Here is a 17,437-nt window from a genome sequence, read left to right as displayed (position 1 = left end):
CTCACCCTGGCAAAGGGAAAAAAAATTAATTGACACTGTCCCTTCTCTGAATTGTGGCCAAGCTTCTATCCTGTGCCCTCGGTGTCTCTATCCCATGTTGAGTTGGCATGGGATGCAGACAAGCCTGCACTCCCTGGGAAAGGGAAAAGAAGTGAGCTCCATGGCTGCCCCTGGGAATGGTGGGAACACAATCTTTCTGTGTGACAAATTCTCAGGCCCTTGGGCCTGGGATTGCTGTGTTAGCGATTGTGAACTGTAGTTTTGTGCTGTCTTCAAATTTGTCCTTTGCTTCAGAAAATTCCAGAAGTTGGAGCTAAAGCTTACTGGTGGAGCACATGCCTTCTGTGCACAGGAGCTAAATCTTAGAGATTGAGCATCTACCAGCTGTGGGCAGGGCCCTGCGCCAATCTCCAGCACCACTAGAAAAAGAAAAAGGAAATTACAGCAAATGTTATGAATTTTTATGATTTTAAGACATTTAAAGTAAACATATATAAACACTGACTGGAACATTCCAAACAAGGACTAAATTAGAGGAATCATTGTACATTCATTCAATGAGGCTAACAAATCTTATAAGCTACCCCCAGTGGGGTTCATCACAGCGACATCAAGATCTGGATACTGAGACCAGCAGACCCTTGAGAGGGAGGGAAGGGAAGGGAGAAATGTTGTGATTGAAATGACACTCTCAACAACAAGAATGGATTCATCTAAAAGAAGAAAAAGATTGGAGATCCATCCTCATCTCTGTGCAGAACCCATCCAGATATAAAACTCCGTTATAGTCCAAGTTTCCATATTAGGCCAAACTGTTCCATTTTCTAACTTGTTCTGTGACCAGACCAGATCACAAACATAGACAAATTTCTGTTTCTATACATTTTCTGCTTTAAAGTGGCCCCAGTTCCATAAAATGCAGCAAAGAACAAGTTCTCAGGAATAGATGTTCAGTTCTCCCTAGCCTTGCTTTGTCCTTGTGTCTGCTCGTGTATGAAAAGGAAAGAAAAAGATAAAGATACAGAAAGTGTCACAGAGTAGGCTCATGATTTCTGCCATGCTTCTGAATTCTCTACCTGAAGACGGCACTGTAGGTCCCCCCGAGAAATGGCCATTGCTAGTGCTCTCTGGGATCCACATTGTACTTCTCTGGGGAGCACTTCCTTCAACTGTGGCTCCAATCAGATCCCAAAACCTGGTCTTGGGCTTTCCCTGAGTTGTTAAGGGGATTGTGACACTGAGTTCAAGGGGAATGAACAATGGGGGAAGAACAGATACCCCTGGCTTCCCCACGGAGCCAATGAAATGCTTCTAACCCAGAAGCAGTGTGTGGTTTGTTAGACTTTTCTGTGAGCCAGAAACGCATGATGGGGATAACCCGGCCCTGAAACCTCTATCCCATAGTGCTGGAAGAAACCGTTCCTCTCACCTTCTGGGTCTTTAAGTTTGGGAATTCACAGGACTGGATGTTTGTGAATGGGTACATTGCTGCTTCATGAGATCTGGAGTTCTGCGTCAATGAAGACTTGCTTCACCTTGGTGGAGCCTCACCTGGACAGTTCTCTTGAAGGTAAGACAAAGGCTGTGCTGGACAAACTTGTGTCAGCTTGTCACTAGCTAAAGTCATCGGAAAGGAAGGAACCTCAATTAAGAAAGTGCCTCCAGGGGGATTCTCAGTGTCAATTGAGACCCATCCTCCCCTCAAGCCAGCTGGGCATCTCTCCCAGGGGTCAAATACCAGTCATTGTGTTCTCTGTTGCTACATGGTCTTCACAACCTCCCTCCCAGTACAGTGGCAGAAATGCTGAGCTTCCTGGCCACCGGTCTACATGCAAACACGCTGAGAAGTGACTCTGAGAGGCACAGTGCATTGCACCTACACTCTTGCCGCTGGAGATGCCACACGCAGGGTGTGTCTTCTGGCTAGAGTGGACTTGCCAAAAGAAGGCCAAAGGGAAAGAGCTGTTGGGTCAAATTATGTATCACTTGAATCGATGGAAAGTGACTATTTTGGTCTGAGATTCATGGATTCAGCCCAAGTAGCACATTGGTTGGATGGTACAAAAAAGCAAGCAAAAATTGGTTCACCCTATTTTCTTCATCTTTAAGTTTTATTTCTTGGAACCAGATAATCTTCATGAAGAGCTAATTGGTATTTAATTGTTATTCAGTTAAAACAAGATATTCTCAGTGGGAAATTAGTCTCCCTTTGATACAGCAGTTCAGCTGGCAGCTTATGACCTGCAAGCTGAAGTTGGTGACAATGAATGTACGGGACATAGTCCTGGACTCACCTCCGAGTTCAGGACTGAAAAGATGGAACTGGCTACTTTCTGAGAAATGGGAGGAATACAGAGGTCAGACACCATCACAAACTGGAACCAATTATCTGAATAAAGTCAACAGCTAGAAATGTATCAAGTTGATACACACGTGGTCAAGGATAGAAATGGGAACGACTATGGCTTGGAATTAACCCCAACAGGAGTCCTTGTTTTTGAAGGAGAGACCAAAATCAGCTTATTTTTCTGACCCAAGATAATCAGATTGGATTTTAAGAATAAATTAACTCCAGTGGTCACGGAAGATGAAGACCAGGACATGGAGCAAGAACAAGCCTTTGTCTTTAGATCATCCAAAAGTCTGCAAACCCTTACAGAAATGCATCATGGAGGACTATGCCTTCTTCTGCCTCTGAGGACCTGTTCAAAAGAGTTCCCATCAATCAAGATTCATCTGACCAGGATCACGATTTAGATGTAGTGGGAAAACAGTATCAGACCAAAAAAACTAACAAAGCAAGAAGGTCGAGCTCCTTTGACAGAAGGCCAGCAAGCGGTACTGCCGACATTGCCTACAGAGGACACGAGAGAACCTGAAGATCTCAGTGTGCAGACTGCTTCAACCCACTATGCTAATGACTCCCAGCAAGCTTGGTTTGCGAGGTCTCCTGACTCCTCCCTCATCCTCTGATCCTCTGCCGGTGGAGGGAGAGCACCTTCACGGAATTCTTCTGCAGACTAACACAACAGGAAATGGCTCTCTGCTACCAGTGAGCACCGTGGGTGTGGTGGAAGCCAGGGGAACACAGAGGTTGTGCCATGACCCTGGACTGGGCACAGCAGCTACATTGACTTTGTACATGAGCGCGGCATGAAGAGAGCTGGAGGCCATCAAGATGCTCGCTTTTCTGGTCATGAGGGAGATATGAGTTACACCTTTTAGGCTGTGGAACTCTGCCATCCAGGTTGACCATGTATTTTGTGGCATTGGTAGAGAATTGATTCCATTGGAAGCGCTGGAGAGAATTTAATTCATACCAAGTCACTGGTTACACAAAGCTGTGGCTGACTGCTGTGGAAGTAAAGAGAAGCTGCAAGCTGACACTGACGATGGCAGACGTGGTGTTGAAAGGGTGTGCATGCCACTATGGCCTTGGGAAGGGTTTCCCTAATCTTAGTATTTAGCACATCACTCAGGACATCTCTCAGGAGGTTTGTGTCAATGGTCAACTGTCAGCTGTCAGCCTACCACGTGCCATCTAAGTAAACAGACTTTCAAAGAACAAGACACAAAAAGCACCCCTAAAGGGTGTTCGGTCATGGCGCATAGGCCTTCAGTGGTGCTGTAGTAGTACTGACCTCATACACTGCTTTCTAAAGTGACCCATGTTATGATTTATGGTGTGAGAGGGACCCTGGCAGGTACCATGGCAGGTAAGCACCATGTGGGCAGGAGACAAATATGCCATGCAGATGGAGCTTGAGTGTGGAGTTTATTGAGAGGAGAGTAGAAGGGAGGTCAGGGAGAGAGACAGAGAGAAGGGGGAGAAAGAGAAAGACAAAGACCTGTCTAGCTCTTCAGAAGAGCAACGGAAAGATCAGGAGTTGGGGGAGTTTGTCCCTTAAAGGGCTCTTTGCACCTGCGTACAGTCAGTGCACTGCTTGCCGTTGGCAGCCAGGTGATGCACTGTGCCAGGTTCCCAAGAGGCAGGGCTAAGGTGTGACTGGATACTAACAACCCATGTCTTAATTTCAGCTAAGTACCTGTGGTTTTATAAAAATTTACTATATTTTATTTTTTTAATAACATATTTTGTTACCTCTTTTGGAGAGATAAGTCTGATTTCTCTGGGTAGTTAACAGGTAGTTAACTAAATGGTTACATTACTAGCAGATAGTTATACCAAATGCAAAATAGAAAGTATTTTTTTAGATCATTGCTCTTTGTCATTGAAAATTCTTGACAGATCACCCAGTCTCGTAACACCCTCATAATCTGGCCTTATACAACTTTTAAAATTAAAAATAAATCCTCTCTAAGATCAGGCTGTAGGCAAGCCTATAGGACATTTCCTTAATTTGTGATTGATGGAAGTGGGCCCACCCATGGAGGGTGGGGCCATCCCTGGGCTGATGATCCTAGGTTCTATAAGAAAGCAGATGGAGCAAGCCAGTGAGCAGCACTCCTCCATGGCCTCCACATTCCTGCCCTGTGTGAGTTTGCATCCTGACTTCCTTTGATGATGAACAAGGACATGGAAAGAAACCCTCTCCTCCCTGAGTTGCTTTGGTGGTGGTGTTCCCTCACAGCAGCAGAATCCCTAACTAGGACAGAAGCTTGCCACATCTGGAGAGTCAGCCTCATGATGATGCCCCAGGAAGGCTGCCTAGCACTCACTTTGACCCAGAAACAGAGTGGCTGGCTCTGAGGATTGTTTTTTTCTGGAGTCAGGGTACTTATTAAACACCATGTAGGTCTTGACAGAAAACAGAAGAAATAAAGAAACCAAAGTAGCATGCAGGCCCAGAGGGAATTCACCCATAAGGTTCCAAACAATCCAGCCCAGGCCCAGAAAAGGTGCTACAGCCATTGGCGTGGAGATAGCTTAGAACTGCCACCTGCGGCTGGAGGAGTTCTCCAATCTTTTGGAGACCTTGACTCAGGTACAGCTATTTCTTAATGTTGTCACAGAAAATTCAGCTTCTGACTCACTGAAGCAAAGAATTACAAAACAAACCACCGAGGAGAATATTTGGAGTTTATTACAAAGAGATTTTTACTATACATTGCAACACAAGGACTGAAAAAAAGGCATTTGAGAAAAAAATATAAAAACGCACCCTGAGGTCATGGGTTTCCTAGAGAACAACCTTCCTTCATTGGCTTTACAATGCCAATACACAGAATTTACTATTTCTCTTACTTGTTTGAGGCATGTCTCATTGTGTAGCCCTGGCTGGCCTCAAACCCACTATGTGGATCAGGCTGGTCTCAAACTCACAAAGATCTAATTCCCAGTGCTAGATTAAAGGTATTCAATGCCATGTTTGGATTAGATACGGAATGACTTTGGAAGTCACTGTCTCTAAAGGGTGGTCCCTGAAGTGCACCTGGCAGGGGAACAAGTCTAGGTTGTAGAAATACAGGCAGTTAGCCCATCACATTGTAAACAAAGCTATTATTCCTTAGGAGGTTCCCGAGAACACATGGGGGAGGAGGGAGACCTTCCCTGGGGTCTTGGACGTGCAGGTGTATGCTATTTTAACACCCTTCACATAAATGTCCCTGTTGTCAACCACAGTCACACAATTCATAAATGTGAATTACGGCTGAAACTATTTTAAGCTGGTGAGAGGCTCCAACCAGACTCCCCAGCAGGGGGCTCCATCCTCTCCCCATTCTTTCCCCTGTTTTCCTATCCTGCCTCATATAGCACAGTAACAGTTCTAGTTTTGAGGACATTAGCGTCCTGTTCCCCTAAACTTTGGATCTTAGAAGGCTATGTAACACAACAGAAACACAGGTATCTTTAGCATACAAAGGAGCCAGCGCAGATCATCGTCATTGCAGAGACCTCTTTGCTATGAATTCATCATCTATTGGTGAAGAATAACTTAAGGCGTTTTGTTCAGTAGGACAACATTGTAAGGCCTCTCAGGATTCTAGCATCGTGTCCACAAACAGACCATTTCTCTGCAGTGCGAGTGCATCTCATACATACAACAACAAAACATGTATTTCAAGGCAAACGGGCAGATGAGGGCTTCAAGTAGCAGGACTGTGCTTGTGAAGGCTTTCCTTGGTCACAATATATTTATAAAAGAGAGCAACCATGGATCACTTGGCTTTGTAAACTTTTGAATAATACATCAAGTTCATATACAGAGCTTTACAAATTCCTAGTCAAAGACAGTAAAAACACTTTTAAAAACTCACAAATATGTCATTTTAAAAACATCAACATATGCAGTACACCACTGGTGGGGTTGTTGGGGTCTCTCGTATTACTTGCACGTAAGGAGACCTTGGTGTTTCCTTCCTATCTATGCCCCACATTCCTGTTTTACTGTGTATGCATGTGAGGGGGAACGGCATGCCATGGGGAGGGTGTGGCAGTCAAAGGGCAACTATACAGAGTTGGCTCTCTCCTTCTGCCTTCACTTGTGTTCTGGGAACGGAACTCAGGTGCCCAGGCTAAGCCATCTTACTGGACCTGATATTCCTCCTGTTTGCCTCGATTACAGACAGACAGACCAACAGACAGACAGCTGATAGACAAATAGATAGGTATAAATAGCTGTTTTCTTCTCTTGTCATACTGCCCTAACTAAGATTCCAAGAAGTATATTGAATAAGAGCGGAGAAAGTGGACATCCTTGTCTCCTACCTGAGTTTAGTGAAAACACAGTAATTTTTTTTCTGACCTCCACACCCATGGGCAAGCTCACACACATGCAATAAATAAATAATTAATAAATGTTTAAAAAACCCACTTCCTTTCTTGTTATGTCCTCATCTAGTTTTGGTATGATGCTAATTCTGACTTTCTAAGAGAGTTTGGTGGTTCTCTTTTCTTTCCTATGTTCAGAAGGCTGGTGTTACTGCATCATTGAACATCTGGTAGTTTTTACCAATGATGTCAGGGCTTGAACACTGCTTTTTTTGTTTTAAAAAAAAGCAAAGAGACTTTATTTTAATACTTGGTCTCTCTGCATGTCCAACGTATTGGAATAAAGGGAGAGCTCCGAGCTTAGTTAGAATAGGGTTTTGTAGTAGTAAAGGTGGTGGTAAGGGGTTTCTGAACTTCAGGACACTTGATTGGCTCACATTTGTCTAGGGATGTCCTGGTGAATGTGTGCTGGCAGGTGGTCCTATCTACAGCAGTTGGAATGTTAGGCATTTTCTTTGGATGGTGTGTTCTTGGGTGGTGCTCAGGTAATCTCAGCTTGTGGTTCTTCCTGCAATCAGGTATTGCTTCCAGATAAACTACTGAGACTCAGGCCTCTATTAAATTTATTGATAGCTGAGTCCTACTCTGGTAGGTAATAATGGTTGGAAGTAAAGAACTTCCTTTGGGTGACCTGTTCATATTTAGTTTACCATGGCTGGCTCCTACATTTCCACCTTCACAAGCACCAAAGACAGGACCCAATCTTGGGTCCTGCTTGCCCCTGGTTTTAAGGAGGTATGGAACTACTTAAATTAATAAATCCATTAATTGACAACTCTGGACCTAGTGTATCAACAGGCACTATAGGTAGTTATCTTGTCCCCCATGCCAGGGAGTTCCCCCTTGACTCAGCCTTTCAACCTATTCTGGGCAGGAGGCACGGGACGATGTGTTCCTTTCTACAACTACTGCAAGCTGACATTGGGGCATTGTTATCCAGGCCCACGCAGGTTGAAAGGCTAGCCAAAGGGGGGAGCATTTAGGCAATGGGGCACTCATCAGACTTCGTTGAAGGAACAGGGAGTGTTCACATTAGTTGGACTGGTCCACATCAGCTTTCAGGAAGTCCAGGGCTCGTCGCCATTCAGAGCAGGTTGTAGTCAACAACTGATGCCTAGATTTGTCTGCCAGCTAAGTGGAAGCCTATTGAGATAAGCTTAAACTGGGAACAGAAGTTAAAATTTACTTAAAGAAAAACCCATATTGTAGGAAAAGAGTAGATAGTGGGTATCTGTAGACAGAAGGAATAGACTCATACCTTTGAGTCCTAGCAAAAACTACAGATTTGTTAGAAGTATGTATATTTTTCTGTTGTTCAGAGAACCATGTATGGTTTGGACAGAGATGAACAATACTTTGTTTGGAGACATTGTTGTTCTTATTGTAATTATCATTATCATTACATAATCTCATTTCTCCTAACAGATCTGTTTAAATTATTTATCTCATCTGAGGTTAACTCTGGAAGATCATATATACCAAGTCATTCATCTAATACTTTAAAAACGTTCTAATTTAGCGGAATGCCTATTTTTAAAGACTGTCCTAAGACTCCCTTAGCTTCTGGATGGCTCCTTTCTCATCTCTGACCTTATTAAGGTGGGGCTTTGCTTTCTGCCAGTAGCCTGAGTAAGGATTTGATACAAAAGGACTCTTTGGAGTCATTAACATACTTTTTCATTTCCATTTGATTAATCTCTGCCTTAATCTTAATTCCTTCCAACTGTAGATTTGGGGTTTGGCTTCAGCTTGTTTTTCCAAAACCCTATGGTGTATCATCAAGATATTTATCTTAGTAGGCACTTGGAGCTAGAAATGTCCCTTGCAGACTGCTTTCATTGGAAGTTTTGACATACCGTGTTTTCATGATTAAGAATCTCACATAGAAAACAATCCTAAAAATTGATCTTTAAAAATTACAGCTGAAATTTTCTTAGCTGACAGCATGTCAGACGGTTGGACCCCAGTCCAGGAGCTGTCCCCTTGTGAAGGACACTGAAGGACGAAGCAAAGACAGAAGAAATGGATGCCAGATTCAGGCGGAGTCACGTGCTTTGTGCCCTTTCCACTCAAGGGTTCCTGCTAAGTGGTAGCAGCACCTGCATAGCAGCTAGAGAAAGGCAAGAACAAAAGGCAGCAATCAACATCACAAGAAACCCCTCCAGAAAACCTTATGAGCAGATTTCCCATTGGCTCAGCCCTAACCAGGAAAGTAAGCCCCAGAAAACAGTTGGCCTGTGTTGGATCAGCAGCCTTTCTTTTCTTCGTCTTTTAAAGACAGACTTATTTCTGTGTTGTTTCTATGTGGTCGTGTGTGGCCTGCATGAGTTTCTGTTCACCGTATGTGTACATGATCCTGTGGAGATGAGCAGATGTCACCATGTAGGCGCTGGGAAATGAAAACCCAGGCCCTATACAGGAACATTAAGTGCGCTTACCAGCCGAGCATCTCTGCAGCCCAGCAGTCCCTATTTTCTTCTCTGACTATCCCAATTCTCCTAATGCAGTGTAATGAGAAGCATCAGCCATACAGATGGTGCCTTGGCAGGCCCATAAGTGATGCTGATCCACTTGACAACCTAGACCCTTCTAACCAACACGTTTGCACTGGGTCCTGATCCTCTAAAGCAACTGCACTATTCTCTTTGTTTGTATCAGAAATTAAACTTAGAAACATCTAATGGGGACTTAGAAATTCTTGGTCCCCCACTGAAAACTTGTAGTCAGTTAGCCCATTAAGGTGTTAACAAAATATGAGCAACAAGGGCACTGACTCCCTCTGCTGATGACTTTGTGTGTGGGAGAACATGACAGTCCACTACAGTTCAAAGCCCCTCTCTCAACAAAAGGGTCAGATGTGATTCCCAGTGCAAGCCGTATCCCACGGACAGGCAGAGGCTCCATAGTCCTTCTGCAGAGTCACGGAGAAGAGAACAGATGGGAAAACTTTTTTCTAAAGCAACATCAGAAAACAACACAGAACACCCCAGCACCCATCCCCAGAGCTCCTGACACTGTCTGATGACTGTGATCACAAATCCCTGAAGCCAAGTTCTAGACACAGGCCTGTCTAGAACTGTGTCTTTGTCTCAAGGTACTTACCACCAGCAGAGCCAAAAAACTAGCACCAAACCCAGGAGAACACTGGGAAAAACAATAGTAACATATATCTCCACAGATCCTGGAGAGAGAGGGGGGGGGGAAGGATGTTAGGATTGTCACTACTGTCAACTTGATAGGACCGAAAATCATGTAGCAGACAAGCCTCTGTGCACATCTGTGCAGGATTATCTACGTTAGGTTAACTGAGGAAGGAGGACACACTTAACTGTGCCTGACATTGCTCAATAAGTTTGAGTCCTTGATGGAGCAAGGAGAAGCCAAGCTGAGCTCTCAGGGCCTCCTGTGTCCTGACTTCACACACACTGTGGCCACCTGCCTCAAGTACCTGCTGCCATCATTTTCCTGCCTCGACAGACTTACCCTTGAATGGGAAGCCAAGAAGAAGCCCTTTCTTCATTAAGCTGCCTTTGTTGGGGCATTTTCTGACAGCAATAGGAACAGTTACAAACACACACACACACACACACACACACACACACACAACTTACTGGGCCCAAGACTACACAGGACTGGTGCTGAAATCTGTGTGGCTGGTGTCACTTCTCATCGGAGATCCACTATCAGGCCTCTGTGCCACCATTCCTAATGCGCACATCCAGACATCAGTGTATTTAGCACAGGGAAGTACGGTCTGGTGGCTGGCTCAGGGGCACGGTGGTACACACCTGGAAACCCGGCCTTAGGGAGTTATGAAGTTCAAGACAATTGGGCTACAAATCGAAACCTTGTTTCAAACATAAATAAAGGAAGGGGGTGGAGATGTCACCCCACTGTGGAGTGTCTGTCCCACAAGCATCAAGCCCTGGGCTCAAGGCCCAGCACTGAATTAAGCAGGGTGCAGTGACATAGACCTATAATTCTAGCCTTCTGGAAGTGCAAGTTGGAAGATCAATGGTTCAAGATCATCCTAGACTTCATAGCAAATTCAAGGCGAGCCTGAGCAGAGGGTCTGAGACGACTCAGTGAGTTAAAGTAATTGAGTTGCATCATTGCTTCCCATTTAAGGAGGGAACTGACTTCAAAGTTATTCTCTGATGCCCACACGTGCACCATGTTGCATGCCCCCACGTACATAATACAAACTGTAAAGGAAAGGAGAAAGGAGGCGTGGAAGGAGGGAAGAAAGAGAGTGGGAGAGAAGGGGAAATGAAGGAGAGAAAGGAATATGTGAGAGACAAAATAAGGTCTAAGTAATACACACACTATATGTCACACCAACTTTATGGGTTCTAGACTACATCATGTACCATCACATCCACCCGAACAAAAATGCATATTAGAAACACATAGCATATTTAAGTTACATTCATACATGCTTCTAGTCCTTACTCTAGGCACAATGCCATCTCCCACAGCTCACCCAGCACAGCCACCTCTCTCTCACTCCTCTCTCTCTCTCTCTCTCTCTCTCTCTCTCTCTGTCTCTCTCTCTGTCTCTCTCTCTTTCTCTCTCTCTCTATCTCTGTCTCTGTCTCTCTCTCTCTCTCTCTCTCTCTCTCTCTCTCTCTCTCTCTCACACACACACACACACACACACATGGCCCTATTTGATCCTTACCTTCTATATTCCTTTCAGCTAGGAAGAGATGTTTGATCAGCAGGGTCATCTCCACAAAACACTAGAGCCACAGTCAGGGCAGCCCAGATACGAGCTCAAATCCCTCACCTTACCAGGATGAGCACATATGCAGTGGCTGTGCTAGCCTAAGAGTCTGGTACTTCGTAGCAAGCCTTAACCATCATCAAGTTCTTCCACGACGCCTCATCTTGATGCACACCTCACAGACTACTGATTTAGACATAAAACAGCATCGAGGGAACCTATAACGTGACTAGAAAGCATGCTGGTGCAGCTGGGCCCTGGTCCTTGACAGTCTTTTATCCTCAGAGGATGATGCTGGCCCTGCTCTCCAAGGAGCTGGCAAGCTGCTCACTCCCTGCCACTGGAACATCCAGATTCTTAGGCTGTTCTGAGCTGACAAACAGCCCTGATTGCACTATACTCCCTGCCTCCCATCTACTTCTGGGCCATCAGCACAGGACCTAAATCTGGACTGCTGATTCTCCTTTAGCCCCAAATTTCCTCTCCTTCCCCAGCAAAGGTCCTAGACTTCTCAAAATCCCAAGCATCCAGTCACGTGTCCTCAAGTGTGTGTGGGGAGCAGGAGGATGCTTACCTTTCTCGGGCAGAGTGAGATTGAGCTTCCTGGGTACAAGCAAGGATCTGTGTGACACCACACAGTGGTAGATAATCCCACGGTCTTCCAGAGCTGGTTTCAGGGCCAAGGAGCTGGTAACACTGAAGGTGCCATCATCATTCTTCACTGTGGGACCAATGACGATGCCGTCAGTAATCACTCGGAAGCGGGAATCCTTCAGGGTGCATCTCTCCCACTTTATGTCAAAGGCTTCTGGGTAGAATCCATCCAGCTTGCATATAATGTGCTGCCCTTCACCATATCTCTCTGCTTTCACAAACAATGCCATGGCTGGGTAAGCTGCCATCGAAAAAAGCCACAATTTGGTCAGAGCCAATCGCCTGTTTCTTTCCTCACACCACACCGAATGGCTTCTATCCCAGCAATGAGCTTAGGGACCCCACCGTTTATCACACCAGACTGGGAGCTCTCTGGAGGTTGACAGGGAAGACCTTATTGGTATGAGTGAACACATTAATCTGTTCTGGGCATGCTGGTGGCCGTGCCAGCAGGGTGCTGGCATGTGTGCTGTGCCCCCGTCTACACAGCAATTTTGTCAAGTAGAGTTTATGAAGCTATTGTCAGACATTTTTCAGATTATGAAGAAGCACTGGAGCATAGCTGCAGTGGACACTAGTGAGTCTTAGCATGCTTGTCTTGGAAACGCCCTGTGCAGTTTAAAGAGATAGTGCAGGAAGACGCAGTCATTTGGATCCATTCAGAGGGGCACGAGGACAGACGCTGTGACACTGACAACAGGACAGACGGCTAGCATGGTGAGCAGGCACAAGCTGCACTACCAGCACAGGGAGATGGAGGCGGGAGGGTCAGAATGCAGGGCCATCTGCAGCTACACCGCAAATCCTGGCCAGCCTAGGCTACCTGAGACCACTTTCCAGAAAACCCAATAGGAAAATCATGTCAGGTCATAAACTATGAAGGAAAAAATAGTAAGTTAGGATACTAAAAATCCAACACTTCTGTGTAGACGTTGGCAAAGTAAAATGATAAGGAAGACTTTAAGAACCTATTTTGTGAAATATATAGGCAATAAAGGGGTTTTTTTTTGTCCAAAATATACAAAGTACTCAGCTACACAGCAAGTTCAGAGCCAACATCCTGGGATGCACGAAACTGTCTACAAACAAACAAACAAATAAACAGACTATGCCAGTGAGTCTAACTAAATACCAAAATGCACAACACCCTGACATCAGGCAATGGCAATGGCAATCTATGTAACTGCAGACGAACGCAGTGGGGTTGAAGGCAGAAGCGGTCACAGACACGCACTGTGGTAAGGTTGGCTCGAGCAGCAGAAAAACATCTGCCACTGCTCAAGGCACCTTCCAGCAACTTAGGCTGGTTTTCTCTACCTCTGAGGACAGGAAAGGGCACGGAAGTTCAGAGAGACTGGTTAGTTGCTAAAGGCTGTCGAAGTGTTTTGCTTTTGTTTAGTTTGAGCAGGACTAGGGGTTGGAGCCAGAGCCTGGACTTTACAACCAAGCCTCATACAACTCACACAAAATGTGTAAGCCCAGATGGCCTTAAATTCAAGATGCTGCTGCCTCGTCCTCTTTAGTATTTGCTTCTTGACATGAGTTGCAATGGACAGAACTGAGCCCCCTCCAGCCTGTCACTCATGTTCTAAACCCTCTGCTTTGCTTGGCCACCCACATCCACCACTAGCCCCAGCACCATCGGAGCCACAGGGAACTTTCATTGAGGACTCACCCACGACGTCTAGCCTGGTTGTGCCTTCTGCCTGGTCAGGGGTGACCACCAGCTTGCACCGGTATTCTCCTGCCTCACTCAGCTCGATCCTGGGCAGATGGAGGGAGGCATCTCCCCGTTCTAGCCCCAACAATGACACACTGGCTCCAGGTCGGAATGCCTTGAGGTGATTTCCATAAAATTCATATATGGGAACCTCGGCTTCATGCCACTCATTCTTCAAAGACCAGATGATTCCCACAGTCGTGATGTCGAGGTGGGATAAGCCGGGGATTACACAGACTATAGTGACATTGGCATGTAGGAATACCATCTGTGGCATCTCTGCTGTCTTCACTTCCAGCCCACCTATGGAAATAAAAGAACACAGTTACAGGAGGCTCTTGGTACCCAGTCACTGGAATGTGATGTACAGTCCCTGTTACAGCCTTGAATAGCTCAGAACAGCTCTTACCTAAGGGTCCTTGTTAATCCAGACAGAGCTCCTTCCCTGCCCTTTCTTTATAAGCTTGTTTTGGCTGTTAGGGGGTCCATGCACATTTAAGAATCAGATGATTAATTTTTTAACTAAAAATTACATTTACCGTGTGTGTGTGTGTGTGTGTGTGTGTGTGTGTGTGTGGTGTTTATGAGTGTGTAGCTTCTATATAGAGGCCAGAGAACACTTGTGGAAGTAAGTTCTCTCTTTCAACCATGTGGGCTCCAGGGAGCAAACTTATTTCATCAGGCTTAATCTGCCAAATCATCTCAGCAGCCCCAACTGATCAATTTCCACAAAGAAGTCTGACAGGAGTCACAGCAAGGCTGTAGATCCATTTGCATGCATAATAAAAATGTTATATTTTCAGTTAACATGTTTGGTGATGTGCTAAGTACAGAATTCTTCATCCTTCCCACATTGATATGTCAAGGCTAAACCCCTACTGGGACAGCATTTAGAAGTAAGGACTTTGGGAGATGATTATGGCATGAGGTTGCAGCCCTCTGAATGGGATTAAAGCCATTGACAGGTGTGTAAGCTGCAAGAAAGACCTCTCTACTATGGTGATGAAATAGGAAGTTGTCCTGGAGCTGAACTAACCAGTCCCTTATCTTAGATGCTTGAGCTACAGAACTAAGACCTTTACATCGTCACCACGAGATAAAACTGTTCCTCCTCACCTCTGCGAAAACCTCTGGTAAAGATGCCTGGGTGAGACAAAGGCAGTTTTTCTCCAACCTTGTCCATGTTCCCACATCATGGTCAGCATATCTGCACTATGACAAGAGCACTCACATATATACATACACACACACACATATATACACACGCATATATATGCACTATGACAAAAGCACTCACATATATACATATATACACACACATATATATATCTGCACTATGACAAGAGTACTCACACATATACATATATACATATACACACATATATCTGCACTATGACAAGAGTACTCACATATATATACATATAGATACGTATATATCGGCACTATGACAAGAGTTCTCACATATATACATATATATACACACATATATCTGCACTATGACAAGAGTACTCACACACACACACACACACACAATCTGCACTATGACAAGAGGCAGGGTAAGAGATGGCAGACCACAAGCCCTAGGAGCCCACCAGGGATGGCAGGAGCAACAGTGGCTTCCCTGTTTCCCTGTTCCTTCCCATTCCATCCACATCCTACCTGCCATAGGCATGTACCACAGAAGCGACAATAGCAACGTCAGCAAGCCAGTCTGGCGCTCTGCTACCCATGATGAGCCCACAGTGCTGAACTGAACTGGTTTGCTCTGCCCTCCACAACTCTTGGGTGGTCTTAGGCTGCTGCCATGCGAGGAAGAGCTACTACTGCAGAGAGCAGTGTGGCATGGGCCCTTGTGGTTCATGTGCGCACTCTCTGAACCCCTCTGTGAAGTCATCTTGTCATGAGCAGCAGGACATGCAATTTCACCAGCTGAGCAGTGAAGCAGAGGCAGTCCCCTCAGAGTATGGTGGGCCACACACTAAAGCACCTGGGTCCAGGCAATCTGTAACAGAAAATAAGTTCAGAACAAGTGGACGAGTTTCTTAAGCAGAAAGACAAGAATTACTTGAAGAGACGCGTGTCCAGGCTCAGCCAAGTGCCTCAGTTGTATATGTGGAAGGGGCTTTGAAGGTGTTTAATCAGCAATAAACTTCAGGTTTTTAGGAAAAGATGGGATGTTACACTCCATTCCTTCTCTACAAAATGCCATCCTTGAAGAGGACTGAGCTCAGTTGGTAGTGTTTGCTTAAAGGGCAGGTCCCTGGCACTAGATGAGGTGACACATGCTTCTAAAGTTAGCGCCAGGGAACTAGGGTGCAGCAGGAGTTGAAACTCCAAGTCAGCCTGAGATATAAGCGACCCTGCCTGGAAACAGTTTCCAAAGGAAACAAGCTCCGAGCACCAGGAGTTTGAGCCCCTGTCACACATCTGACACATACAGTCCCGGAAAGACAAGGCATTCTAAGGTTCCTCAGTAAAATAATATTTCCCCACCGTCCAGATACGAGCCTCAGCCAGACGCCCAACTTGAGAGGAAGCACCAAATTCATTTTCATTTATTACAGCTTTCCTTTCCTTTTCTTCTGGCTTCAGGCCCCTTCTCCCAAAACTCAACCCTTAGAAAACCCTTTCCATTCTGTCTGCCCTTCCTCTCTTTCCCATAGATCGTCCTTGTTCGTTCCCGTCCCCGTCCCCGCCCCCTACCCCCACCCCGCGCCGCTCTCTTCTCTAATCGCCGGTATCCTCTGAGGCTGATGACAAACACACAAGCTGCTGGACCTAACTCGGATGAACAGATCTGCCTTTCCCTCAACCTGCTCCCACCACTTCCCACGAGGAATTCCCATGAAGGCACTGGGCATCTATGGAGTCTCGAAGTTATGAAAGAGGAGAGAGAGAAAGAGAGAGAGGAGAGAGAGAGAGAGACTTTTCTGTCTCACCACTCACCAAATCTGTCTGCTCGGTCCACAGATCCTCTAGAAATTACAAGAAACAAGCCCACCCTCAGGGCACCGCTGAGCCGGCCAGCAAGACACTACGGAAAGGAGGTGGGGGGCGGTGCCTGCGCTGCAGAGCTTGAAGGAAGCTTGCTGAAGGCTCAGCTGACTATCTCCTGCAGGAAGTGGGCGGGACGTGTTGGGGTGCAGCGAGGCGTGACAGGTGGGGCGCGGGTGGGCAGGAATGACGGAGAAACAACCCTATAGGCTAGAGCTCTAAACTGGAGCTTGGCGGTGACAGCAGCAGCTAGGACATAGTCCCCTCCTTTCTCGGCAGATTAAGGAAGCCTCTTCCATGTCTCTCCCAGCTTGGGAGACCTGCTGGACTCCTGGCTGCATCCTCCAGTCTCTGCCCCCTTTCCTTGTCCTCTGTGTCACTCCCCTGTCTCCATGCTTTCCTTCACGACATCTGTATTTGAAAGAGTGACCTCCTCCACTCAGATGGACCTCTAAAATCGTTCTAGAATCACAAGTGCAAAGTCCCTGTAGGACAGTTTTCACACCTGTGTGCTCCCATCCAGACCACACAGTGTTTGTCTCCCTTGTGAAGCTGACCCATCTAAGCTCCCAGTCTTCCCAGAATACATTGTGTTCCGGGTCCTGTCCTC

At 45.9% G+C, this 17,437-nt stretch overlaps 1 protein-coding gene and 1 pseudogene across 2 annotated transcripts; one reads left to right on the top strand and one right to left on the bottom strand.

Moving 5' to 3' along the window:
• The first annotated feature begins 1,476 nt into the window (after positions 1–1,476).
• Positions 1,477–3,105, top strand: LOC119802952 (annotated as a pseudogene).
• A 4,201-nt stretch (positions 3,106–7,306) lies between these two features.
• Ncr3lg1 (natural killer cell cytotoxicity receptor 3 ligand 1) lies at positions 7,307–16,908 on the bottom strand. Of its 2 annotated transcripts, XM_038313923.1 has the most exons (6): positions 16,780–16,908; positions 15,493–15,835; positions 13,789–14,136; positions 12,034–12,354; positions 9,836–9,914; positions 7,307–8,843 (listed from the first exon to the last, which is right to left on the bottom strand). In XM_038313923.1, the coding sequence occupies exons 2-6, from the start codon at positions 15,725–15,727 to the stop codon at positions 8,816–8,818; spliced, it is 1,011 nt and encodes a 336-aa protein (XP_038169851.1). In that variant the 5' UTR covers positions 15,728–15,835; positions 16,780–16,908; the 3' UTR covers positions 7,307–8,815. The 2 variants fall into 2 exon arrangements, with proteins under 2 accessions (XP_038169851.1, XP_038169852.1); XM_038313924.1 differs by lacking the exon at positions 9,836–9,914.
• Positions 16,909–17,437: the final 529 nt, after the last annotated feature.

The sequence above is a fragment of the Arvicola amphibius genome, chromosome 12, assembly GCF_903992535.2.
Source record: "Arvicola amphibius chromosome 12, mArvAmp1.2, whole genome shotgun sequence".
In the NCBI taxonomy this organism is placed as follows: Eukaryota; Metazoa; Chordata; class Mammalia; order Rodentia; family Cricetidae; genus Arvicola; species Arvicola amphibius.
The sequence above is the reverse complement of the archived record's forward strand: the minus strand, read 5'-3'. Positions and strand labels throughout refer to the sequence as shown.

What these genes read in the sequence shown, in the direction of transcription:
- Ncr3lg1 (XM_038313923.1), bottom strand. Translation starts at nt 15,727, where the DNA reads ATGACTTCACAGAGGGGTTCAGAGAGTGCGCACATGAACCACAAGGGC. An exon ending in GTGGTACATGCCTATGGCAG is followed by an intron (nt 14,137 to 15,492) that starts GTAGGATGTGGA and finishes TTATTTCCATAG; the next exon opens with GTGGGCTGGAAGTGAAGACA. An exon ending in AACCAGGCTAGACGTCGTGG is followed by an intron (nt 12,355 to 13,788) that starts GTGAGTCCTCAA and finishes TTTCGATGGCAG; the next exon opens with CTTACCCAGCCATGGCATTG.